This window comes from Capra hircus, chromosome 7 (assembly GCF_001704415.2).
Source record: "Capra hircus breed San Clemente chromosome 7, ASM170441v1, whole genome shotgun sequence".
Classification (NCBI taxonomy): domain Eukaryota; kingdom Metazoa; phylum Chordata; class Mammalia; order Artiodactyla; family Bovidae; genus Capra; species Capra hircus.
The window spans coordinates 2,729,102-2,755,894 of NC_030814.1; the positions used below are offsets into that span (position 1 = coordinate 2,729,102).

Sequence of the window (26,793 nt, forward strand, 5' to 3'; positions counted from 1 at the left end):
TGCTTTTGACCTGTGGTGTTGGAGAAGACTCTTGAGAGTCCCTTGGACTGCAAGGAGATCCAACCAGTCCATCCTAAAGGAGATCAGCCCTGGGATTTCTTTGGAAGGAATGATGCTAAAGTTGAAAGTCCAGTACTTTGGCCACCTCATGTGAAGAGTTGTCTCATTGGAAAAGACTCTGGTGCTGGGAGGGATTGGGGGCAAGAGGAGAAGGGGATGATGGAGGATGAGATGGCTGGATGGCATCACCGACTCGATGGACACGAGTTTGAGTGAACTCCGGGAGATGGTGATGGACAGGGAGGCCTGGCGTGCTGCGATTCATGGGGTCGCAAAGAGTTGGACATGACTGAGCGACTGAACTGAACTGAACTGAACAGTAACAATATCACAACAAGTCAAAAACTGAGGAGTTTTATTACTGATTTCTTCACATATATGATTGAGAAAAATTCAAGGGCAGACATCTGATTGTGGTGGACATCATGTTTACCCTAGGTAACTGGAGTACAGCCCTCTTTTTAATTTGAAATGGAGTAAGGAGGGAGGAACGAGGTGAAAGCCAGAGAGTCCTGATCCACTGTTTAAACCACGTGATACAGCCTGATTCTATTTATCAGAGGTCACTGGCACGTGTGAATTCTAACAAAGGATATTAAAATCCCACACTCTCACTTCCTTTAGCAAGCATTTAGCCTTCTGAAAAATATCCCTTAGTCTTTCAGTGAGGAATTAGATTTGAAGTTTTGTATATGCTCAACTTTTGGAGTACATGTGTATGCTCATTTGTGAGAAGAATGAGGTGGTACTCATGATTATTTCTCTCTTCACACGTCTGATCTGTGCTAAAACTTTAACCCAGAAAGAGAAAGAAAATTGTTGTTGCTGCTATTGTTCAGTCGCCAAGTCTTTGCAACCCCATGGACTGCAGCATGCCAACCTCCCTGTCCCTCACCATCTCCCAGACTCTGCCCAAGTTCATGTCCATTGAGTCACTGATGCCATCCAACCATCTCATCCTCTGTCTCCCCTTCTCCTGCCCTCAATCTTTCCTAGCATTAGGGTCTTTCCCAATGAGTCAGTTCTTTGCATCAGGTAGCCAAAGTATTGGAGTTTCAGCTTCAGCATCAGTCCTTCCAATGAACATTCAAGACTGATTTCCTTTAGGATGGACTGATTTGAACTCCCTGCTGTCCAAGGGACTCTCAAGAGTCTTCTCCAGCACCACAGTTCGAGATTCTCTAAAGAGCTGGAAACTCTAGAAGTTAAATGAAGTCCTAGAAGAGCTAACAATACTTCTGTCTCTGGCAGATCTGTTATGTTACCTAGAATTTACTGTTTCGCTAAGCAATGAAGGTTGGAAAAAGAAAGGAGATAAGAATAAGAAAAGGAAGATCAGAGGGAAAGGAATGATAATATTAGCTAACTTTCCTTTGTCTAGCTCTTGATCATATAAAGAAAACAGTGGCGCTTCTTGAGGCTTTAATCTTTTACAGCCTTGGCACAAACTAAACATGCCCAAGCTTTATGCAAAATCTTTTAAAAAAAACAAAAATCGAGCAAAGACAACCCTTCGAAGTCAAAACTTCTCAATATTTCTCAGTCTCTACAGATCCATGGCTGTAAATCCAAAGTAGAAAAGACAAATGATTTAGAACAGAGTTATATAGGGAAAGCATTTGGCCTTTTTTCCACGTGCAGTAGAATGGATTAAGAGAAAAACATTCTAGTAGATACAGGTTATATATACATGATTTTTAAAGATTTAGTTGTATTTAAAGATTGTTGTTCAGTTCCTAAGTCCTATCTGACTCTTTCAATCCCATAGACTGCAGCATGCCAGGCTTCCTTGTCCTTCACCATCTCCCGGAATTTGCTCAAACTCATGTCCATTGAATTGATGATGCCATCCAGCCATCTCATCCTCTGTCATCCCCTTCTCCTCCTGCCCTCAATCTTCCCCAGCATCAGGGTCTTTTCCAGGGAGTCAGGTCTTTGCATCAGATGGCCAAAGTATTGGAGTCTCAGCTTCAGCATCAGTCCTTCCAATGAACACCCAGGACTGATCTCCTTTAGGATTGACTGGTTTGATCTCCTTGCTGTCCAAGGGACTCTCAAGAGTCTTCTCCAGCACCACAACTCAAAAGCATCAATTCCTCAGCGCTCAGCCTTTTTTATGATCCAACTCTCACATGATTACCAGAAAAATCATAGCATTGACTATATGGACCTTTGTCCACAAAGTGGTATCTCTGCTTGATAATATGCACTTTAGGTTTGTCATAGCTTTCCTTCCAAGGAGCAAGAATCTTTTCATTTCATGGCTGCAGTCATTGTCCTCAGTGATTTTGGAAACCAAGAAAATAAAATCTGCCACTGTTTCCACTTTTTACCCATCTATTTGCCATGAAGTATTGGGACTGGATGCCATTATCCCCATTTTTTGAATGCTGAGTTTTAAGCCAGCTTTTTCACTCTCTGCTTTCACCCTCATCAAGAGGTTCTTTAGTTCCTTTCCACGTTCCACCATGAGAGTGGTATTATCTACATATCTGAGATTGCTGATATTTCTCCCTGCAATCTTGATTCCAGCTTGCAACTCATCCGGCCTGGCATTTCACATGGCATATTTTACATAGAAGTTAAATAAGCAGGATGACAGTATACAGCCTTGACAAACTCCTTTCCCAATTTTGAACCAGTCTGCTGTTCCATGTCTGATTCTGTTGCTTCTTCGCCTGCATACAGGTTTCTCGGGAGACAGGTAAAGTCTCGTCTCCTTAAGAATCTTCAACAGCTTGTTGTGACCCACACAGTCAAGGCTCTAGCGTAATCACCGAAACAGAACTGACGCTTTTCTGGAATTCCCTGCTTGTCCTGTGACCCAGTGGGGGTTGGCACTTTGATCTCAGGTTCCTCTGTCTCTTCTAAACCCAGCCTGTACTTCTGGAAGTTCTTGGTTCACACACTGTTGAAGCCTAGCTTGAAGCATTTTGAGCATTTTCTTGCTAGCATGTGAAATAAGTGCAATTATACGGTAGTTTGAACATTCTTTGGCATTGTCTTTCCTTGTGATTAGTATGAAAATTGACCTTTTCCAGGCCTGTGGCCACTACTGAGTTTTCCAAATTTTGGAATTTTGCTGACATATTGAGTGTAGCAATTCAACAGCATCATCTTTTAGGATGTGAAATAGCTCAGCTGGAATTCCATCACCTTCACTGGCTTTGTTCTTAGTGATGCTTCCTAAGGCCCACTTGACTTTACACCCCAGGATGTCTGGCTGTAGGTGAATGACCACACCATCGTGGTTGTCCTGGTCATTAAGATCTTTTTTGTACAGTTCTTCTGTGTATTCTTGCCATGCTAAGTCGCTTCAGTCATGTCCGACACTTTGCAACCATTTAGACAGTAGCCCACCAGACTCTCCTGTCCGTGGGATTCTCCAAGCAAGAATACTGGAGCAGGTTGCCATTTCCTCCTCCAGGGGATCTTTCCTGGTGGCTCAGATTCTTCCCACCTCCTCTTAATCTCTTCTGCTTCTGTTAGGTCCTGGCCTTTTCTGTCCTTATTGAGCTCATCTTTGCATGAAATATTTCCCTTGGTGTCTCCAATTTTCTTGAAGAGATTTCTAGTCTTCCCATTCTTGTTTTCCTCTATTTCTTTGCACTGTTGACTTAAGAAGGCTTTCTTATATCTCCTTGCTATTCTATGGAACTCTGCATTCAGTTGGGTATATCTTTCCTTTTCTCCTTGCCTTTCACCTCTTTTCTTTTCTTAGCTATTTGTCAGGCCTCCTCATACAACTACTATGTATATTTAAAGATACAAAAGCCTAAAGCAACTATTGTGGATGATAACAAGTTTTCAGTACTCATGACAATACTTTTTATATCCTCAAACCATTTTCTATCATTATTTAAATCTCCGAGCACTTCTAAAGAGATCCAACTTCCTAAAAAAATATAAATTAAAAATCCCTAATACTGTCCCATTAATTGTGACATTTGGGTTAATAAAAACTCAAATGCAATAAAGGTTACAGTTGCCTGATATAACTTTTTTGAGAATCCTTATTTGCTATTGTTGCTCAGCTGCCCAGGCATGTCCAATTCTTTGTGACCCCATGGACTGCAGCACACCAGGCCTTCCTGTCCCTCACCATCTCCCGAAGTCTGCCCGAGTTCAGGTCCACTGTATCGGTGACGCCATTTAGCCGTCACATCCTCTCATACGCTCTTCTCCTTCTGCCCTCAATCTTTCCCGGCATCAGGGTCTTACCCAATGAGTCACTGTTTGCATCAGGTGACCAAAATACTGGGGCTTCAGCATCAGTCCTTCCAATGAGTTTTCAGGGTTGATTTCCCTTAAGATTGACTGGACTGATCTCCTTGCTGTCCAAGGGATTCTCAGGAGTCTTCTCCAACACCACAGTTTGAAGGCTTCAGTTTTTTAGTGCTCTGCCTTCTTAACAGTCCAGCTTTCACAACTGTACGTGACCACTGGGAAGACCACAGCCTTGACTATACGGACCTTTGTTGGCAGAGTAACGTCTCTGCTTTTCAACACACTGTCTAGGTTTGTCGTAGCTTCCCTGTCTAGGTTTGTTATTTGCTTTGTCAGAAGCAATTGTCTTCAGAATCCATGGCTGCAGTCACCATCCACATTGATTTCAGAGCCCAAGAAGAGGAAATCTGTTGCTACTTCCCCTGTTTCCCCTTCTATTTGCCATAAAGAAATGGGGCCAAATGCCAAGATCTTCATTTTTTTAATTAGTTTTAAGCCAGCTCTTTCACTCTCCTCCTTCACCCTCAGTAAGAGGATCTTTAGTTCCACCTCACTTCCTGCCGTTAGAGTGGCATCATCCACATACCCACAGGGCAATGTTCCTCCAGCCTGTCTTAATTCCTGCTTGTAACTCATCCAGCCCGGCATTTCTCATGATGTGCTCAGGGTACAGGTAAATAAGCAGGGTGACAGCAGACCACCCTGTCACACTCTTTTCTCCATCCTGAACCAATCAGTTGTTCCATGCAGGGTTCTAACTGTTGCTTCTTGACCCGCATACAGGTCTTTGTTCAACGAAACCTCTTTTTGATCCACATTTATTCTTAACACCATCAGCTGTAATACATCGTAACAGATTCCACGTCAGTCTATCCTGGGTTAGTGTTTTCTCAACTTCATTGAGAATATTCCTGTTTGTAGGTGACCCACACAGGACATTCATTGAAAGTAAGTCTTCAATCGCTTCAACCTGGTTTGACTTCTCAAGCAAGCAACTGAGTACTTTGGACCATATCTGCTGACTCGGCAAGAGCCAGGGAACCCACGCTGAATAATTTGTCATGTTTTCTATTAATTAACTAATGATGCAGCTCCCAAAGTTCTCAACCCCTCAAGCAAATGTCCTTACTGAAAATGTAATGGTCATAAACAAACTTACTTCCTCTGAACATATTTCTTCAGTTATTCTTTAAAACACTATTTAATTAAATTACCGCTGATAAATGGGCTTTCCCTACTTGGCTAACAAATAGGTCACCCAGAAACTTATTTTCATTCGGTTTTATCCTCATTCATGTTTTATTTCTCTGAAGAAAGTCTGCTGTGATGAAGCATTTCAGTTTAACTTTTATAATCTTTCTTGGCTCTTGCGTGTTGGTAACACTGAGAAGAGTGCTGCATCTGGTAATGTCAACAGACGTTATTTCAGCACAGCCACAAGGCCCGTGCATGATGAACACAATGCTGCACCATCTGATTCAGCAACAGAATAATCTGCACTCTACTGTGTCTTAAAGTGTGACAACCGAAAGCCATTTTCTCTTGTCTTCTCGTTTTGAAATGACACGCGTGCACTGATAATAAAAAGGAAATAAATGCGGCAGTCCAGTGATATGTGCGGCATGCAGAACACTGCTGAGTTACAGCCATGGCGCTGCGGTCTGCAGCGTGCTGAGCAGCAGTGTGAAGTGAAGAGAATGCCACACGCGGTCTCTGTCTCAGCTGCTCGACTCTGCCCTGCAGCAAATCCACCCAGAGACAACAGGTGAAGGATGAGCACGGCTGTGTTCCAGTGTAACTGATGTACTCTGATGTTTAAGTTTCATGTAACTTTCATATATCACAAATATAGTTCTTTTGATTTTTTTAACTGTTTGAAAATGTAAAAAGCAGTATTAGCTCATAGACTGCACAAGATAGGTGGCTAGCTGGATGCGATCTATAGGCTACAGATTGCTCATTCACAGCTCAAAAAATCCAAAATAGTCACTTTCCCATGTAGAGAATTACCATTTTTCAATTAAGAGATCTTATTTATATTTCACTGTAAAAGCTAAACACATGTTGACTTTAAATTTTGTCAAATGATCTGGGAAACATGAGACCTGAGACTGGGCTTTACTTTAGAATATACAACTAGACATTTAACACAATCTTTTGGAACTCAAATATATTTCCTACTGCTAGGTGGTAACAACTCGTTATTAAGAGACCTCACCTGAAACTGGAAAACTGACCCCACAGAAAGGCAGAGGCCCTCTGCTCGCCACCATTTAGTAAAATCAATGAAAATTCCTCTTTTGCAGACATGCTACTGTCCATATTTTGGAACAACTTGCTGTCCGTAACTTGCCTAGCTCAAACTGTGGCCTCATAATGCCATTCACCCTGCTTTAAGATTGCACCAGATCACAAACCAATGCCTCATCGATCCGAAATGCAAAAATTCACACAACAGACACTTAAATACATTCTTCCAATGTTCAACAGACTTGACTTTTTCAAGTTATTTTGATGAACTAAATTAATCCCAAATTAATTAAATATTTATTGGATGAGAGGAAATATTTGCATATATAATCTTAAACAAAAAGGTTAGTATTCTCTTTCAGCCTTTGGCCAAGAAGGGAGATCCAAAAACGAGGCAGATGTGAAAGCGGAGATGGAGAGGAGCAGAGGCCGCAGATGACAGAGACAAAGGAAGCAGTCTCAGAGTCGAGCCTGAAGGTGACGCAGCCTGAGTGCGTGTGTGGCGGCATGTGCACGGTCAGGCGCAGCATCTATCAGAGGCCGAGAAGCAGCCCTTTCCCACATAGCAATCTGCCATTCAAAACATTTCCAAGATAAAAGGGATAGACAATCTACAAATAGCCGAGATGAACTCCTCTCTCTGCATATATGCTGGGGTGGGGGTGGGCAGGGGTTATATTATACTCAGTCAAGTCCAGCTCTTCACAACCCTATGTACTGTGGCCCACCAGGCTCCTCTGTCCATGGGATTTTCCTGGCAAGAATACTGCAGTGGTATTACCTTTATCATTATAGTGGATAGACAAATAATGAGAGTAAGATAAACATGGTTTGTGGCACATATTTACATGGATAAATGCAGTAACTTTGCCATTTAGTACTATATCATAGATTTCTATCAGATCTGAAAAGAGGCAAGGAGTAACACTGTATAATCTTTTTCTGGATGTAAATAGTAATTGTGTAATAATCTCAGAATTCCATACATTTATTTGAGAAGCCTCTACATGATACATTAAAGAGCAACCTAAACTATTAATGAGTGTGGTTAATGAACACAAAAATTTTTATGTTACATTTAGGAATCTAAAATAAAACTTCACGGGTGTCTTTTTATGACTAGCAAAGTGAAAAAGATAACCTCAGGAAAAGAGGGTCTCTTTAAACTTCAAATACTTTACCAGTCAAGGCTAGACCAGAAGTACGGCAGATCAAAAGAAGAGAAGGAGTCAAAAAGAAATTCCCTGATTCACATTGTTGTATGAAAGACACCAACAACACTGTAAAGCAATTATCCTATTAAACATTTTTTAAAATTTCAGTTAGACCACTATAAAAAATGCTAATTTTTGCCAATAATACTATAAATTTGAGAAATATAGCTTCACTAGAAAAGTTTAACAAAAAGGACACCTTTAAATATGAAAGATATTCAAGTAGAGCAGTCCTCAGGCATTTTGGGTTGAGAAACCCTCTGAAAATCTGCACACACCCTCCCTGCAGAAAGTAAAACAAACATTTCTACAAACAGTTTTAGTGGGCTTATGGCAGACTTTCAATCCTTTCTACACTAAAATCATCTGGAAAGTTTACAAAAAATTCCAATGCCTGGATCTAACCCTCAGAAAATCTGATTTAACTGGTTTGGGTCAGATTCCAGACATCAGCATTTTTTGAAGGCTCCCTCAGTGATCCTAATATGAAGCCAGAGATGAGACCCGCTACTGAGAAACTCCCCAAAATCTCCATAAAATATCTCCATTCACTCACTCATTCAAAAAAGATGTTCATAAATCATCTGCAACATCTGACATCTAGCCAAGAATTCTGAAGAATCTAAGAGAAATGCAGCCCAATTTTTTCTTTGTTTCATAGTCGATTAATTAGCAGTCTGACAGATTGCCAGCATGACCCCTATTTACAGAAAAACTCCAGAGGTAAAAAATTAATGATTCTCACTTCCAAATGAACATAACCTTTCACAAAGGATAGGGTCATGGATCACTTAAACCTAAAGGAATGCAAAACGAAAAGAAAACTATTTCTGAAGTCTTCTTTAATACCATCCCTTAATAACGCGTTAAAGTTTTCACACAGGACAAGAAAAAATGTAGAACACAGGGAAACACAGGCCATTAAATAATAGCATTTTCAAAAAGAGCTTTGAGAGTGCTCTATTATAAAACTATATAAAGCAATGTTGCTGTTATTTAGTCGCTAAATCATGTCATGCCCCGTGGACTGTAGCCCACCAGGCTTCTCTGTCCATGCGATTTTCCAGGCAAGAATATTGGAGTGAGTTGCCATTTCCTTCTCCAGAGGGATCCTCCCAAACCAGGGATCAAAACCACATCTCCTGCTTGGCTGGCGGATTATCTACCACTGAGCCTCCAGGGAAGCCCTACAGCAATCTTACTAATGAACAAATGCTTAGTGAAAGGATAAGAACTGACATAATGGAAAGGAAAATATTTAGCTTATATTCTCAAGAACTAACATAAGCTTTCAAATAATACTGCAAAAAGATGTGAAATAATACTGTATTTATTTAAAATTATTATAAATATGGGCCCCAACATGCTTCCTTATAAAACCCGCCAATTCATCTCCATTCCAAAATAGTTTCTATGTATATAAAAACCTATATGGACTTTTATTTATTAATAGACTCATTCCATAAGTATATTTCTATAGTTTACTTTTGTTCTCTATCATATTCCCTGGTGATCTTTCCATACAAGCATATATAAAAGCCTATCTTATTCTATTTAAAGCCTGAATAATATGGAAAAATTGTGGAATTAGTATAGACCTACTATAATTCATTTAACCAATACCTTATTGATGAATATTTATGGTATTCCCAGTATTTTGCCAAAATGAAAGGACTACTTAGAGACCTTTACAATACTTGGCCTCTATCTGAAGTGTGTGTGTGTGTATGTATATACACCATTATTTATACATATATATTAAAAAGTGAGAAAGTTTAACCTATAAATTGTTTGAAATGTTTTGGTGTATACCCAATTTAATAATTAATGACAGTGATATTATGCTTTACAACAGTTTTCCTGCCATATTTTGAAACAAAAATTTTTAAGATGTCAAGTATTTCCAAAAGTCCCTGAAAAACCCAAGAATTGTGCTCAGAGTGCTTATTATCCCAAGCATTAAACACTAAAAGAAAAACCAATACAGAGAAACATAAAAGAGCGCCAAATAGACAAAAAAAACCAGAGTTGGAGTAATCAAGCCCTCTGTCATTAGACTACCCTACAAACCTACAGCAATGAAAACAGTATGGTACTGTTCCAAAAATAAACGCATACATCAATAGAAAGGAATAGGGAGCCCAGAAGTAAATCCACACACTTAGGATCAGTTAATCTGTGACAAAAGATGCAAGAATATACATGGTGAAAACACAAACTGTTCAACTGGTGCTGAAAAACACCACTTTCTTGTGTATAGCCTCTTGATGAAACTGAAAGAAGAGAGTGAAAAACTTGGCTTAAAACTCAACATTCAGAAAACTAAGATCATGGCATCCAGTCCCATCACTTCATGGCAAATAGATGGGGAAACAGTGGAAACAGTGACAGACTTTATTTTCGGGGGGCTCCAAAATCACTGCAGATGGTAACTGCAGCCATGAAATTAAAAGATGCTTACTCCTTGAAAGAAAAGTTATGACCAACCTAGATAGCATATTAAAAAGCAGAGACATTACTTTGTCAACAAAGGTCCGTCTAGTCAAGGCTATGGTTTTTCCAGTGGTCATGTATGGATGTGAGAGTTGGACTGTGAAGAAAGCTGAGCGCCAAAGAATTGATGCTTTTGAACTGCGGTGAGAAAACTCTTGAGAGTCCCTTGGACTGCAAGGAGATCCAACTAGTCCATCCTAAAGGATCAGTCCTAGGTGTTCATTGGAAGGAGTGATGTTGAAGCTGAAACTCCAATACTTTGGCCACCTCATGCGAAGAGTTGACTCATTGGAAAAGACCCTGGTGCTGGGAGGAATTGAGGGCAGGAGGAGAAGGGGACGGCAGAGGATGAGATGGCTGGATGGCATCTCCAACTCAATGGACGTGAGTTGAGTGAACTGCAGGAGTTGGTGATGGACAGGGAGGCCTGGCGTGCTGTGATTCATGGGGTCGCAAGGAGCTGAACACGACTGAACAACTGTACTGAACTAAGATGAGTGCAATTGTGTGGTAGTTTGAGCATTCTTTGGCATTACCTTTTGCTGGGATTGGAATGAAAACTGACCTTTTCCACTTCTGTGACCACTGCTGAGTCTTCCAAATTTGCTGGCATATTGAGTGCAGCACTTTCACAGCATCATCTTTCAGGATTTCAAATAGCTCAACTGAAATTCCATCACCTCCACTAGATTTGTTCGTAGTGATCCTAAGGCCCACTTGAGTTCACACTCCAGGACGTCTGGCTCTAGCTGAGTGATCACACCATCGTGGTTATCTGGGTCATCATGATCTTTTTGGTATACTTCTGTATATTCTTGCTGCCTTTTACTATCTTCTGCTTTTGGTAGGTCCCTGGTGGACTTCCCTGGTGGCCCCGATGGTAAAGCCATCTGCCTACAATGTAGGAGACCTGGGTTTGATCCCTGGGTCAGTAAGATCTGCAGAAGAAGGAAATAGCAACCCACTCCAGTATTCTTGCCTGGAAAATCCCACGGACAGAGGAGCCTGGTGGGCTACAGTCCATGGGGTCGCAAAGAGTCGGACACGACTGAGCAACTTCAGTTTTACTTTACCTTTTCTGTCAGGTCCATACCATTTCTGTCCTTCACTGAGTCCATCTTTGCATGAAATGTTCCCTTAGTATCTCTGACTTTTTTGAAGCGATCTCTAGTCATTTACATTCTATTGTTTTCCTCCGTTTCTTTGCACTGATCACTGAGAAAGGCTTTCTTATCTCTCCTTGCTATTCTTTGGAACTCTGCATTCAGATGCTTATATCTTTCCTTTTCTCCTTTGCTTTTCACTTCTCTTCTTTTCACAGCTATTTATAAGGCCTCCTCAGGCAACCATTTTGCTTTTCTGTACTTCTTTTTCTTGGGGATGGTCTTGATCCCTGCCTCCTGTACAATGTCATGAACCTCCGTCCACAGTTCATCAGGCACTCTGTCTATCAGATCTAGTTCCTTGAATCTATTTCTCACTTCCACTGTATAATAGTTAGGAATTTGATTTAGGTCATCCCTGAATGGTCTAGTGATTTTCCCCACTTTCTTCAATTTAAGTCTGAATTTGGCAATAAGGAATTCATGATCTCAGATACAGTCAACTTCTGGTTTTGTTTTTGCTGACGGTATAGAGCTTCTCCATCTTTGGCTGCAAAGAATATAATCAATCTGATTTCACTATTGACTGTCTGGTGATGTCCATGTGTAGAGTCTTCTCTTGTGTTGTTATAAGAGGATGTTCGCTATGACTAGTGTGTTCTCTTGGCAAAACTCTATTAGCCTTTGCCCTGCTTCATTCTGTACTCCAAGGCCAAATTTGCCTGTTACTCCAAATGATTCTTGACTTCCTACTTTTGCATTTCAGTCCCCTATAGTGAAAAGGACATCATTTTTGGGTGTTAGTTCTAGAAGGTCTTGTCAGTCTTCACAGAACCATTCAACTTCAGCTTATTCAGCATTACTGGCTGGGGCACAGAGTTGGATTACTGTGATATTGAATGGCTTGCCTTGGAAAAGAAAAGAGTTCATTCTGCCATTTTTGAGATTGCATCCAAGTACTGCATTTTGGACTCTTTTGTTGACTATGATGGCTACTCCATTTCTTCTAAGGGATTCCCGCCCACAGTAGTAGATATAATGGTCATCTAAGTTAAATTCACCCATTCCAGTCCATCTTAATTCGCTGATTCCTAAAATGTTGATGTTCACTCTTGCCATCTCCTGTTTGACCACTTCCAATTTGCCTTGATTCATGGACCTAAATTCCAGGTTCCTGTGCAATATTGCTCTTTACGGCATCAGACTTTGCTTCCATCACCAGTCACATCCACAACTGGGTGTTGTTTTTGCTTTGGCTCTATGTCGTCATTCTTTCTGGAGGTATTTCTCCACTGATCTCCAGTAGCAACCTGGGCACCTACCAACCTGGCAAGATCAACTTTCAGTGTCCTATCTTTTTGCCTTTTCATACTGTTCATGGGGTTCTCAAGGCAAGAATACTGAAGTGGCTTGCCATTCCCTTCTCCAGTGGACCACATTTTGTCAGAACTTTCCACATGACCTGTCTGTCGTGGGTGGCCCTACACGGCATGGCTCATAGTTTCATTAAGTTAGACAAGGCTGTGGTCCATGTGAATAGATTGGTTAGTTTTCTGTGATTGTGGTTTTCAGTCTGTCTGCCCTCTGATGGAGAAGATAAGAGGCTTCTGGAAGCTTCCTGATGGGAGAGACTGACTGAGGGGGAACTGGGTCTTGTTCTGATTGGCGGGGCCATGCTCAGTAAATCCTTAATAACTCTTTCATCTTGCATTACATTAAAATATATACAAATATACACATATATACATTCATATATATTTTTTAATGGAACTGAATTATTTTAACAGTGCCTATAGAATAACTCATTCTTGGAATAAACTTCTTGAGGATAGTCTAATCCTAAGTTCATAACCTGAATTTAGACACTGTTCATTGAAATGTAGCTAAAGCTTTACCTCAGTAAGATGTAAGCAATTAAATCGTATACCACATTATCAAAGATTTATTATCTCTAATTTATTGAATTTTTGTTCACTGCTTCATCACCATAATTAAGAAATAATGATTTATGAGTACAACTATTTTTAGCTCTAAATATACCCTAAAAAGCAATAAAACAAATTCTTCTTTGGCCACAAAATCTCTTACTTTATATATGCTTATAACAGTTAGCAATATTTAGTTTTACCCCGTAACACTCCAATATCTATATGTTCATTCTTTCTTGGTGTATTAAAATAAATTGATCAATTATAGCCTAAACTCCTTGAGAGTATTAAACCTTGCAACCTTAAACACAGAGTAAATATATCTTGATGGGGCAATATAATGGTTTAAAAAAACAAGAATAATTTATGTCATGTTCCTTCACCAAGCAGCTCAGGAATTAAGGAATGGAATTTATCACTGCACAAGAATTGAGAAACGCTACCATCCATTTTATGACATGCATTCAACTCTATTGGTACAAGCACAGTTCCTCAACCTCAGCATTCCTGACATTTTTGCCAGATACTCTTTGCTGCAGGAGGCTGTCCTGTGACCTGTAGGATGAATAGCAGCACCACGGTCTCTACCTTACCAGCTGACAAATGAAAATGTCTCAGACATTGTCAAGTGTCCCTTGAGAAGAACTGCCCAGGCGAATGCCGCTGATTTAGAGATAGCTGGCACCGTAACACAAAGTCAAAGTGAGTCTCCTGTGAAGGGGATCAAACTTGGAAGAACAGATTCCTCCAGAATCATGTCACACCTTCTTGGAAAGACCCACTAATGCAGGGAACACCCGATCCACCGTGCCTCTCGTTGATGGTCAGGCCACCATAAGTGTCAAGCCCTCAGCTTCAACAAGTATTTGGTAGTTTCTTCAACCCCGTCTGAGCAATTTGAAAGACATTAACCGTTACCAAGAGGTAGTCCCAGGATCCTACCACTCAGTTAATTATTTGTAAATGCTACATTACTGAACAGTAGAAGGGAGACTCTTTGATTATATTACATAGGGATTTTTTGCTGAATCTTTTGAAATAAAATTTCATTAAGTCAGATGAAATACCACGTCCAAAACTGAAGAGAAACTGAGAAAACGTCCAGCTGTATTTTTCACACAGGGATAGGTACATACAACAGTCATCAACAAATTTTAGTTTCTGTCATTCCTGACAAAAACCAGGAGACAGATTAAATATCTTTGTTGCTGTTGTTTAGACAGATGAAATATCTTTGTTGTTGCAAATATCTGACGCTTTGCAACTCCATGAACTGAAGCCTGCCAGGCTTCTTTGTCCATGGGATTTCCCAGGCGAGAATACAGGAGTGGATTGCCATTTCCTTCCCACAGGATATCACTGGCCCAGGAACTGCATCCACGTCTCCTGCAATGGCAGGCAGACTCTCTACAAGAAACCACCAAGGCAGTTCTGAATTTACTTTAAAAGAAGGATGCCTTAATTATGTTTTCTTATATGCAGAGTACATCATGAGAAACGCTGGGCTGGAAGAAGCACAAGCTGGAATCAAGATTGCCGGGACAAATATCAATAACCTCAGATATGCACATGACACCACCCTTATGGCAGAAAGTGAAGAGGAACTAAAAAGCCTCTTGATGAAAGTGAAAGAGGAGAGTGAAAACGTTGGCTTAAAGCTCAACATTCAGAAAACGAAGATCTTGGCATCTGGTCCCATCACTTCATGGGAAATAGATGGGGAAACAGTGGAAACAGTGTCAGACTTTATTTTGGGGGGTTCCAAAGTCACTGCAGATGGTGACTGCAGCCATGAAATTAAAAGACGCTTACTCATTGGAAGAAAAGTTATGACCAACCTAGATAGCATATTGAAAAGCAGAGACATTACTTTGCCAACTAAGGTCCGTCTAGTCAAGGCTATGGTTTTTCCTGTGGTCATGTATGGATGTGAGAGTTGGACTGTGAAGAAAGCTGAGTGCCGAAGAACTGATGCTTTTGGACTGTGGTGTTGGAGAAGACTCTTGAGAGTCCCTTGAACTGCAAGGAGATCCAACCAGTCCCCTAAAGGAGATCAGCCCTGGGATTTCTTTGGAAAGAATGATGCTAAAGCTGAAACTCCAGTACTTTGGCCACCTCATGTGAAGAGTTGACTCATTGGAAAAGACTCTGATGCTGGGAGGGATTGGGGGCAGGAGGAGAAGGAGACAACAGAGGATGAGATGGCTGGATGGCATCACTGACTCGATGGATGTGAATCTGAGTGGACTCCGGGAGCTGGTGATGGACAGGGAGGCCTGGCGTACTGTGATTCATGGGGTCGCAAAGAGTCGGACACGACTGAGGGACTGAAGTGAATTGAATGTTTGAAAAGAAAAAAAATTAGATTTCTCAAAACCCTTTTAAAATTTTATACACTAATAACAAAAACTGGAAAGGAAACTGATATAATAGTCTGTAAGTTCAGTTCAGTCACTCAGTCGTTTCTGACTCTTTGCGACTTTAATGTGATGGATTGCAGCACGTCAGGTCTCCCTGTCCATCACCAACTTCCGGAGCCTACTCAAACTCAAGTCCATTGAGTCAGTGATGCCATCCAACTGTCTCATCCTCTGTCATTTCCTTTTCCTCATGCCTTCAATCTTTCCCAGCATCAGGGTCTTTTCCAGTAAATCAGCTCTTCACATCAGGTGGCCAAAGTATTGGAGTTTCTGCCTCAGCATCAGTCCTCCAATGAACACCCAGGACTGATTTCCTTTAGAATGGACTGATTGGATCTCCCTGCAGTCCAAGGGACTCTCAAGAGTCTTCTGAAACACCACAGTTCAAAAGTATCATTCTTCAGGGTTCAGCTTTCTTTAGAGTCCAACTCTCATATCCATACATGACCACTGGAAAAACCATAGCCTTGAGTAGACGGACACAGTAATGTCTCTGCTTTTAATATGCTGTCTAGGTTGGTCATAATGTTTCTTCCAAGGAGCAAGCGTCTATTAATTTCATGGCTGCAGTCATCATCTGCAGTGATTTTGGAGCCCAGAAAAATAAAGTCTCTCACTGTTTCCACTGTTTCTCCATCTATTTCCCATGAAGTGATGTCACCAGATGCCATGATCTTCGTTTTCTGAATGTTGAGCTTTAAGCCAACTTTTTCACTCTCCTCTTTCAATTTCATCAAGAGGCTCTTTAGATCTTCTTCACTTTCTGCCATAAGGGTGGTGTCATCCGCATCTCTGAGGTTATTTATATTTCTCCCAGCAATCTTGATTCCAGCTTGTGCTTCTTCCAGCCCAGCGTTTCTCATGATGTATTCTGCATAGTAGTTAAATAAGCAGGGTGACAATTTACAGCCTTGACGTATTCCTTTCCCAATGTGGAACCAGTCTGTTGTTCCATGTCCAGCTCTAACTGTTGCTTCCTGACCTGCATACAGGTTTCTCAAGAGGCAGGTCAGGCAGTCTGGTGTTCCCATCTCTTGAAGAATTCTCCACAGTTTATTGTGATCCACACAGTCAAAGGCTTTGCCATAGTCAATAAGGCAGAAGTTGATGTTTTTCTGGAACTCTCTTGCTTTTTCAATGATCCAGTGGATTCTGGCAATTTGATCTCTGGTTCCTCTGCCTTTTCTAAATCCAGCTTGAACATCTGGAAGTTCACGGTTCACATACTGTTGAAGCCTGGCTTGGAGAATTTTGAGCATTACTTTGCGACCATGTTAGATAAGTACAATTGTGTGGTAGTTTGGGCATTCTTTGGCTAGCTCTTCTTTGGGACTGGAATGAAAACTGACCTTTTCCAGTCCTGTGGCCACTACTGAGTTTTCCAAATTTGCTGGCATATTGAGTGCAGCACTTTCACAACATCATCTTTCAGGATCTCAAATAGCTCAACTGGAATTCCATCACCTCCACTAGCTTTGTTCATAGTGATACTTCCTAAGGCCAACTTGACTTCGCATTCCAGGATGTCTGGCTCTAGGTGAGTGATCACACCATCGTGATTGTCTGCATTGTGAAGATAATTTTTGTACAGTTCTTCTGTGTATTCTTGTCGCCTCTTCTTAATATTAGGTCCATACAATTTCTGTCCTTTATTGTGTCCATCTTTGCATGAAATGTTCCCTTGGTATCTCTAATTTTCTTGAAGAGATCTCTTGACTTTCCCATTTTATTGTTTTCCTCTATTTCTTTGCATTGATCACTGAGGAAGGCTTTCTTATCTCTCCTTGCTTTTCTTTGGAAGTCTGCATTCAAATGGATATATCTTTCCTTTCTCATTTGGCTTGGCTTCTCCTCTTTTCACAGCTATTTGTAAGGCCTCCTCAGACAATCATTTTGCCTTTTTGCATTTCTTTTTCTTGGAGATGGTCTTGATCCCTGGCTCCTGTACAAGGTCACGAACCCCTGTCCATAGTTCATCACGCACTCTCTCAGATCTAATCCGTTGAATCTATTTGTCACTTCCACTGTTTAATAGTAAGGGATTTGATTTAGGTCATATCTGAATGGTCTCATGGTTTTCCCTACTTTCTTCAATTTAGTCTGAATTTGGCAATACAGAGTTCATGATCTGAGCCACATTCAGCTCCCGGTCTTGTTTTTGCTGACTGTATAGTTTCTCCATCTTTAGCTACAAAGAATGCAATCAATCTGATTTCAGTGTTGACCATCTGGTGATGTCCATGTGTAGTCTTCTCTTGTGTTGTTGGAAGACGGTGTTTGCTATGACCAGTGCATTCTCTTGGTAAAAGTCTTATTAGCCTTTGCCCTGCTTCATTCTGTACTCCAAGGCCAAATAATAGTCTATAACAGTTATAATAGTCTATAAGTGTTATAACAGTCTATAATAGAAGATATTTCTGCTTAAAGAGAAAACTCCAAAGTCAAATTTTTATACTAAATGCTTTTGACATCTGTAAGTTTCTTTTTATCTCTAATACTCACTGTCCTCATTGAGGACAAATATCTCTGCCATTTACAGGATGAAATGGGGTTAAAAAATTATATACATTTTGGAAAAAATAAAACATTATTCTAATATTCTCATGTCATTAATAATTGGGCAAATGAATGTAACATCACACAGAATTTTTATTCTCAGAATTACCAAAATTAGTGATGATAATGGGTAAAGTTAACATATTTCTCAAAACATTTTAGTTTGACCAAACAAACATCAGTTCATTTTTAGTTACTTTTCATTACTTTCAAGAAAACAAAAATTGGAATTTTAATCTGATAAAGGTAAACTATAAATAGCAACACTAATATTTAAGCTTCAGATTTTCTAAATACTTACATTACTTGCAAACTTTCTGCTGTTAAATTATTCCACATAATCTCATTTGCCTGTAGATTTTCATTTTCTTCTAGTAAGGAAGTATCAAACTCAATTTCTTGCTCCTTAGCAGCCGTTGTTCTAGTAAAGCATGCCAAATAATTTTGATCAATATGAATACCCTATCATAATATGTCTTAGTATACACTAAAGGCAGAATATTTGTTCTTATTTAAAATTATGTTAACAAAGTAGAACAAAAATAAATAGTATAAATCAAACTAAAGCTTAGGCCTCAACGATCTAGTCAAGTAATTTCAGCTTAGTTTCCTCATTTGTAGAACACAGGTATTAATCTGTTTTATTCCTTCTTCAATGATAATTAATGTAAAATAAGATGATGTATACATGAAAACATAATAAATGTAGTATCACTATAAAATTTAACAAGCAGAAAACAATAGGTTTATTATTATTACATAGTTGTTACAAAGAAAGTATTACTTCATGAATTAAATATGGGTTTAAGCAATGATGTAGTAACAACTGAAAAACTTTTAAAGATCATTAAATAAATTAAATATCAATAGTTATAATCACTGAGAAAGGACTTTGAAAATAATTAAAAACAGACAAATTAGTATGACACAGCCTATGTCCTAACAAAGTTCGTCAGTATTTCTTATTTTAATTCATTAAATAATACATGGCAAAAAATAATACTGTCAAAAATACTGAATGAAGAATGAAAGTATCTATACATACCTATGAACATCTATGAAATTGTTGTATTCTGTGCTAGGGTCTATCTGTTCAACCGACATTTGAATCTCTTTATGAACGTTCACTATTTCCTCGGTAACAAGACTAGTTATCTGGCTGTATTCATCAAATATACCTTTTCTGAAAAGAAGAAGAAAGTTTTGCAACATTTTAAAGTTTTATCAGGGAAGCACAGGCCCAGAAAGGACTCGGAATGACAAAAATGAGAAACGTAATGCCAGTTTTTACAGACGGTGGCTCCACACACCACCTTATTTCATTTACCTGGATAGTGAAGTAAACAGAGTGTAGAAATGCGTGCATTACCAGTTAACATCTGAGGTAACAGAACAATTGCAAACGATCTACAACATGACATTTTTCAACGTCTATCTAACATACAAAAATGGAAGCCTGAACTGATCACTTTCTACTTCTAAACAGTACCGCAGACAGGCTGGTCCCGCCACATGGGGATCAGGTCAGCTCCTGACCTGTGGGTCAGGTCCTGCGCCCGGAATGTTACTTTCACTGCGTGCGGCTTCCTCACAAGCCCGACCTCCTGGGTCTTCTCTTGCTCCTCGGCCTCTGTTCTTTTCCATATTATACTCAGAGTTTATCTGGCTTCTATCTCCAATGACCTTTCAATCTCTTCTGACCGCCAGTCAGTAGCAAAAATGATCGTAACAATTATTACCCTAATGTAATAAGTGCAAAAGGAAAACTATTCTGTTGCAAAGACCCTAATCCTCAACTTGATAATGCTATGTTGTAAAAATACACAACTGCTCATTTAATAGCCTTAAAAAGTGTGGATAAACATGTTCATCCTGCATGTACCCAAATAAATATAAGACCCTGATTTTCTTTTCCAAAATCATCACTCACAAAAAGGAATCCTTACAAAATCTCTCTTATTTTGAAGAATTCTTTTACTTTATTTTGAATAGTGAAATACTATTTGGGTAAAAAAACAAAAAAATTAAATTCAAACTGCTTCAGGCAATGCTAATTTTGAACAATTACAGAAATCACCTGATAGATACAGTTGAAAGAAAAGAGCGAGGTAGAAAAATCAATTCAGATTTAGTAAATGTCCTTGGGGCCTCACAGTTAAAAGTACTGGATGATATGAGTGTAAATGAGCCTCTCTAGATAATTCTTAAAGAGCAATACAGTAAGTTGTTATGATGTTAACACTCATCTTTAAGACAAATTGGGGGGAAAAAAGGAAGAAGTCTCCTAATGCTATATGAATGAGTGTGACAAAGCGCTCACCTTTAGTGCTGTTATATTTTTAGCTGCTAGATCTAAAAAAATCTACTAGACAGTAAAGGTAATACACTTGTGAAATTATTAAATGTCTCTAAAGTATGTTCTCATGGCGGTAAAGATACTGTTATTTCATATGGGGAGTTTGAGAAAACATTGATTCGTAAAATGAAAGTAGGAAAGGAAATATAAACTTATGAGTCAATAATATGTAATTTAAAGAAGACATAACTAATTAAATATTTTAAGTAGGCATCTCACTATTTTATGAATACCCTTAAACGCTGACATATTCAAGTTAACTAAAATCTCTTTATCCTTCATTGGAAAAATGGGGACTCACCAGCATTAATAATGAGATGAAGTCTACCAGAGGGCGGTGTACTGAATTGATACGTATGGTAAACATGTATGCATGTGAATTACTAAGCAACACTGTTAGCCCCCTGAAGGCAAAAATTGTGCCCTACTCATCTCTACATCCCCAAGCACCAGTGTGCTTTGCATACAGACAATTTCAATAAACATTTGTTCACTATAATCTCATACAACTAGAAACAGGCAAATAAATAAATAAATAAATAATTTCCTTTGGGCTTATCAGAGGCTCAAGATTTAAACATTCAGTGGTCTACAGATAGATATCCACTTTTTAATGCCTATCAAAATAATAATTTTTTTTTTCATTTAAATTTCCAGCTAACTTGAACAAAACAAAAGCATCCAAAAAGAAGAGTGAGTGAGCATAAAATGAAGGGATACCAGAAAGGAAAATCAAGAAGGACCGAGGGAGAAAAGGTCTGAAACACCCTCTGAGCTGGTCCAGTGACACAGCTTACAAAACAAAGACAAACTTTATACAAAACTTTTAACCGGGAGGAAAACGCAGTGCTACAGTCACTTCAGGAAGGCCTTTTACATCAAATGGGAAAGGAAGCTTACAGCGCTTTAATCATTTCTTCTTGCATCTTCTGTAAGGAATCGAGAAGCAGAGGAAGCGTAGTGTCATAATACTGACTCTGATGAAGCTGTGCCCCTTTCAACGCCAGAACATACTGATTATGCAACACGTGGAGTTTCATCGTGGCTTTATCATAACGTTCCTTAGCCTTTTCAGTTTCTTTCCCTGGGGAAAAAAAAGTTGAATGAAGTTAGAAGATCATTTTAAAAGTTCTATCTTCACTGTATGCAAACTGAGTTTCTCATATATTTTATGAATAATCAAAAGGCTACTGAGCACGTATTAATTTGTCAGTACTTTGTACAAAGGATGCTCTGAAGCAAGTGTACCCTGCGGGAGCTGTTTGACAAATAAAGGTCAATATACATTTTTTTTGAAAAACTGTACAGATATTTGCTCCTTCTCATCCTCAAGGAGCTTACACCAAATTGGAATGACAGTACATGTGAAACTGCATAGCCAAGAAAACTAGAAAGTTTGTAAATAATGTTAAATTTGAAGGTCTACTTTTGAGATGTCGATAAAGACCAGGGAAGTCAGAGGAGACTCTGTGGAGAAAACAGACCTTAAAAGATAAGGCAAGTCTGGAAAGGCATAAGAAAACAGGCGAGACAATAGCTCCTTCACCTCACTCTCTTTCTCCGTTTATTCCTTCATTTCATTCAATAAAAATTATTAACTGCTCATCCCCAGGAACGGTGCTAGACATTGCGAATTCAGCAATTGGCAAAACAGAGTCTTTGACAACAGCCCATGGTCTGGTGGCTTGGAATATTGAGTGAAAACATGGAGAGAATAAGCAATGTTACATAGGCAAGCAAATAAATAGCTCAAAGATAGCAAGTTTTGAGGAAATGAAGGAAATAAGCTGTACAGCTAAGACAGTTTTAGGTTGTGAATGACTTGAAAATCAAGCAGAGAAATTTAGACTTGATACAGAAGAAGTCTAGAAGATAACAAAGTAATAAATTAAAATTTTCTATGATTCCCCTACTAAAATCATTCAGAAAATATTTATAGGTTGACAACATAAATGAATGATGATATAAACAAAATTTTAAAGCAAATCTTCAATTTTTTAAGCAAACGGAGCAAATATTTCTTGTCAATTATCTAGACTTCAAGTTTTTGCCCTCCATCCAAGGAGAGCTCACCAAATGAATCTTTCCCCCAAAATAAAACTTAAGTTGAGAATTTTTGACGCCAGAGGCTTTTCTCTGCTTCCACTCTGTTTAGGCTCAGCACCCACTTGGATATTCCCTATAGACAGGAGTCTGAAAAGTATCTCCTGTTGAAGAAAGTCCCCAGCCCAGGGCCAAAAGCAGAGAACAACCCAGAGTTTCTGCAGAGAGAGGAGACATCAGACTTCCTCAGGCAGACCAACAGATCTGGAACAATTTTGTCTTTCTCCTCACTCTGCCAATTCTGAAGGAAAGGAGCAACATTCAGCTGGTGAGAAAGCAGACAAATCCTTCCAGCGAACTGGCATGTCTCTATTACCAACAAATTCTAGTCTTTCCAAACACCAGAACCATCGCTGACTCCTCCAGGGAAGCTGCAGCTCGACTTCCCCCGTTACAGACACCAGCTTGTTTGTGCGCAAGAGGGTATTTTAATAGTTATCCAAATTATTCACAAAATATTGCCCTGGATAACCTATTTCACTTTATAACATAAAGAACTCGTTGATGAGAAGATATTTTAATCACCAGAGGGTCTTTCCTAAGCCCTTTCACAGCTAACTGGAAAGAGGTCCTAATACTACAGCAGGAGTATAGGAGCAAACATATTAATTCCGTTCTGATCTGAAGGGATCCGAAAAAGATAACACTAGCTATCGAAGAAGTAGTAGAAGTACTTCTACTTCTACTTCTACTTTTTGATTACAACATACAGGACAATATATTATATGCCATGAACTAGTAAATAATCATATAAATTATAAAATATATAACTGAAATAAGAAATTCATTTAAAAAATTCTTACCTTTATTAAGAAGGATGCTGCGATTTTTTTAAAAAAAATTCTATCATCTGAATTTTTAATTTTTAAAAATGTTCACTCAGAAACCAATATATTTTTGTCCCCTGTTAATATAAATTCCTAAAGTGACTGTAACTTACTCTGGATGACATGAAGGCTAATTTTTTAACTTAGCAATTAATAAGACACTTCAATAATAATAATCACAAATGATTTTAAACATTCTTAGGAACACACCTGCTTACATGTGCAGTTACTCTAATCATTTCTTCATCGAATACTCTGTATAAATAATTTGGCCATAAACATTGCTACTTAACACCATTCTTGCAGAAATACATTTCCCAAAAAGTCTCCAAAAGCCAGTACAACTGATACATCTATGATCAGTCCTGCAGCCTTCCTCTAAAATAACAATCCCCTTTTCTACCAACCCACACAACTCAGGCAGAGACTCCCATACAAAGCTGTCACCTGAGATTCAAACTGTATGCCCAATCAAACAGGAGCAAATCTTTCAGCTGGGAGCTAAGTCACATTAATGCCTGAACACCTGCTGCAGTGAAAGTCCATGGAAATCTGCTGCAGAAAGTGGAGAGCAGCGCTTTCTAAGGTCCTTTTCTTAGAGTTGGCTCTACTGGGGTTTGGTTTGGTTTCATCATTTTTAAGCTGGTTTATGGTGCTCTTGCTTGATATTCAACAAATTCTGATGACATGTCAAAATTTCACGTACAATTAGGCCATTAAATCAACTCCAAGAAATAAAGAAGCCTTCTAGAGTCCACATGGCCCTAATCAGAAAACAAGGCAGCACTGTTTGAGGACTGTATCCTAACTGCATTCTAACTGTATTCGAATTTGCTGATTTTTACCGAAAGCTTAAAATTATAACTAGCAAATTCAATGAATTCCACATTTTCCCCCTGCATAAAAAATATTGCTTTCTTTGTATAAATTCTATTATTCCCAATTAATTACTTAGATATTTTTAGTGTAACTTCAGGAGTAAAGCTTTCCACACAAACATTTTCATGGAGACATTTAAACTATTTAAACCACCCATCTGTCTTCCTATTTGCACAGATTTTTAAGCTGTACACGACCATCTGTCTTTCTAGCTGGTATAGAAATGACTCACGAAATATGTCACACTTGGCTCACTAACATTTTATTATGCAAAATAATATTAGAAAACTTAAGAACTTCCCAGCTAATTTTTTTTCTCTTTATCAGATATTCCTGGAGAAGGAAACGGCAACCCACTCCAGTACTCTTGCCTGGAAAATCCCATGGACAGAGGAGTCTGGTGGGCTACAGTCCATGGGGTCACAAAGAGTCGGACACGACTGAGTGACGTCGCGGTTTATCAGATACAGTGTATGACCAACAATCTAAAGAAGGCTAGGTAGCCAGAGTCTATAAACAGCTCACCATTAGTCGTCTGCAAGTTTAGAAAATAATTAAAAGCCTCTGAAAACAGCCAAGGCAGAATCCATTATATGAAAATAATAATAATACATAACATGAAAATTTCTTCTAAAACAGCTTTGGGTCTGAAACTGAAACAAATCGGGGGAATGTCTTAGTGCAGTCCGCTGTCCTCCAGGCGCACAGACACTCGCGCACTTGGTCACACTTATGCATGCACCCTGTACTTCCTCCCGTGGAGATATTAATAAAAAGTTTCAAAAACACCAAAAACATGCCACGATTTGAAAAGAGAGTCTAATGTACTTTTACTTGATTTGTTTAAAAAACTATTTAGGGTTCCAAAGAGACTATGTAAGTAAATTCAAGAAATAGTAATATGGTGTGAAAACCAGTTATAACTAAATTTTTTAAAATTCTATTCACTTAACAAAATATATTACAAAATCTATGCACCATGATCCCTGCTGCATAGCATTTTAGCTCAGAATATCTCAGATCAACATTATACTTTCCTAGCTTTTAAATAACCATACCTTAGCTTAAAATTAATGTGAACTACACACAGTAAATAAATTCTAATGACAGACACAGAATCATACCTCTGGTGATGTATGCTTTTATTTTTTTTACTGCCAAGAAGCACTGAAGCAGGGCATGGAGTCATTCTATGTGTCAATTAACAGGGGAAAAAACATCCAATTTTTCCTCCTCCACATAACAAAATTCACAAAAGAGACTAAATTACAATTCTTTTTCCTCCACTTGTTGACAAATCCATTTAATGTTTGTAATAACAGAGTGTGTATACAACGTGTCATGCCACAAACAATACTATGAAGCCAGCAAAACTCAATTACAGATGTTTGACATTTATAGGAGACAGGCTAGACTAGTCATTAAGTTAGTCTAGAAAGTCAAGTATTTTTTATTAAAAACCTCTGAAGCATTTACCATTTGTTAAATATTACGGTGAAAAGCCTCCGGGTAACAAATGAGAAGTGATTATTTTCCAAAAGTAAAGTGCCTGCAAGTAGTCTCTGCTTTGATGTGGATAAATAGACGTTTTATCACCTTACATTTTTCCTTTCTTTCAAAACATTCCTTCTCAACTACACAATACTTATTACTCTGAGTAAGAAGAACATGAACAAGAATTCATCTTAACTTACAAGTTACTTGGCCCAAATGTCTGCATGTGTTTTTTTCTCATGGAAGCTAAAGTAAGAACAAGTATGCTATGTGGGAACAATGAATAAGCTATCTATTTTACTCAGTGATGTTCTGACAATAACAAAGTTAAGAAGTCACTTTTCATCTCGGTTTCTCCTTCGATTAGCTGTACAATCCAAGCATGTCATTTAATATAAATTTCAGCTTCTAATTTTTAATCCTGGGAGTTAAATTGTCTGCCCTACTCAATCCACTGGGTTGTGATGGAAATTAAGTGGCAGAAAACTGTCAGACGCACAGTTAATAACAAGACAGAATTTGGAGAGCGGAAAACAATCTTTTTTATTATATGTTCCTAGAAAGTATTAAAAAATATAAGAGATGCATCCATACTAGTATAACAAGATTTTATGTATCAATCAAGAAATATTTATTGAAACACATTATAAGTTTTAGACTGTTCAAAGAACTAAAATAGTGATATTTTAAAATTCAATATAAAATACCGTTAAAAAGCAAGCTCCCTAGCTCTGTGCGATATCATTTCCTTGCACACAGTGACTGCCAGATTCAACTGACCCACAGTCTTTAACAACCGACAAACTGAATGATATTTCATGGTCAAATCTATATTCCTCATAACAATGCGATGAATGGGGGATTCTGAGTAGCTATAATAGGG

At 38.8% G+C, this 26,793-nt stretch overlaps 1 protein-coding gene across 4 annotated transcripts in view; it reads right to left on the reverse strand.

Annotated features, from left to right (window-relative positions):
- The window catches only part of FER (FER tyrosine kinase), a 465,560-nt gene that overhangs the window by 326,123 nt on the left and 112,644 nt on the right, over positions 1–26,793 (reverse strand). For all 4 annotated transcript variants that reach the window (XM_018049986.1, XM_018049985.1, XM_013965817.2 and 1 more), the window contains 3 exons: positions 21,508–21,691; positions 19,297–19,434; positions 18,553–18,672 (listed from right to left, as the gene is read on the reverse strand). In XM_018049986.1, the coding sequence (XP_017905475.1) occupies positions 18,553–18,672; positions 19,297–19,434; positions 21,508–21,691 (442 nt within the window). The remainder of the gene's footprint in view (positions 1–18,552; positions 18,673–19,296; positions 19,435–21,507; positions 21,692–26,793) is intronic.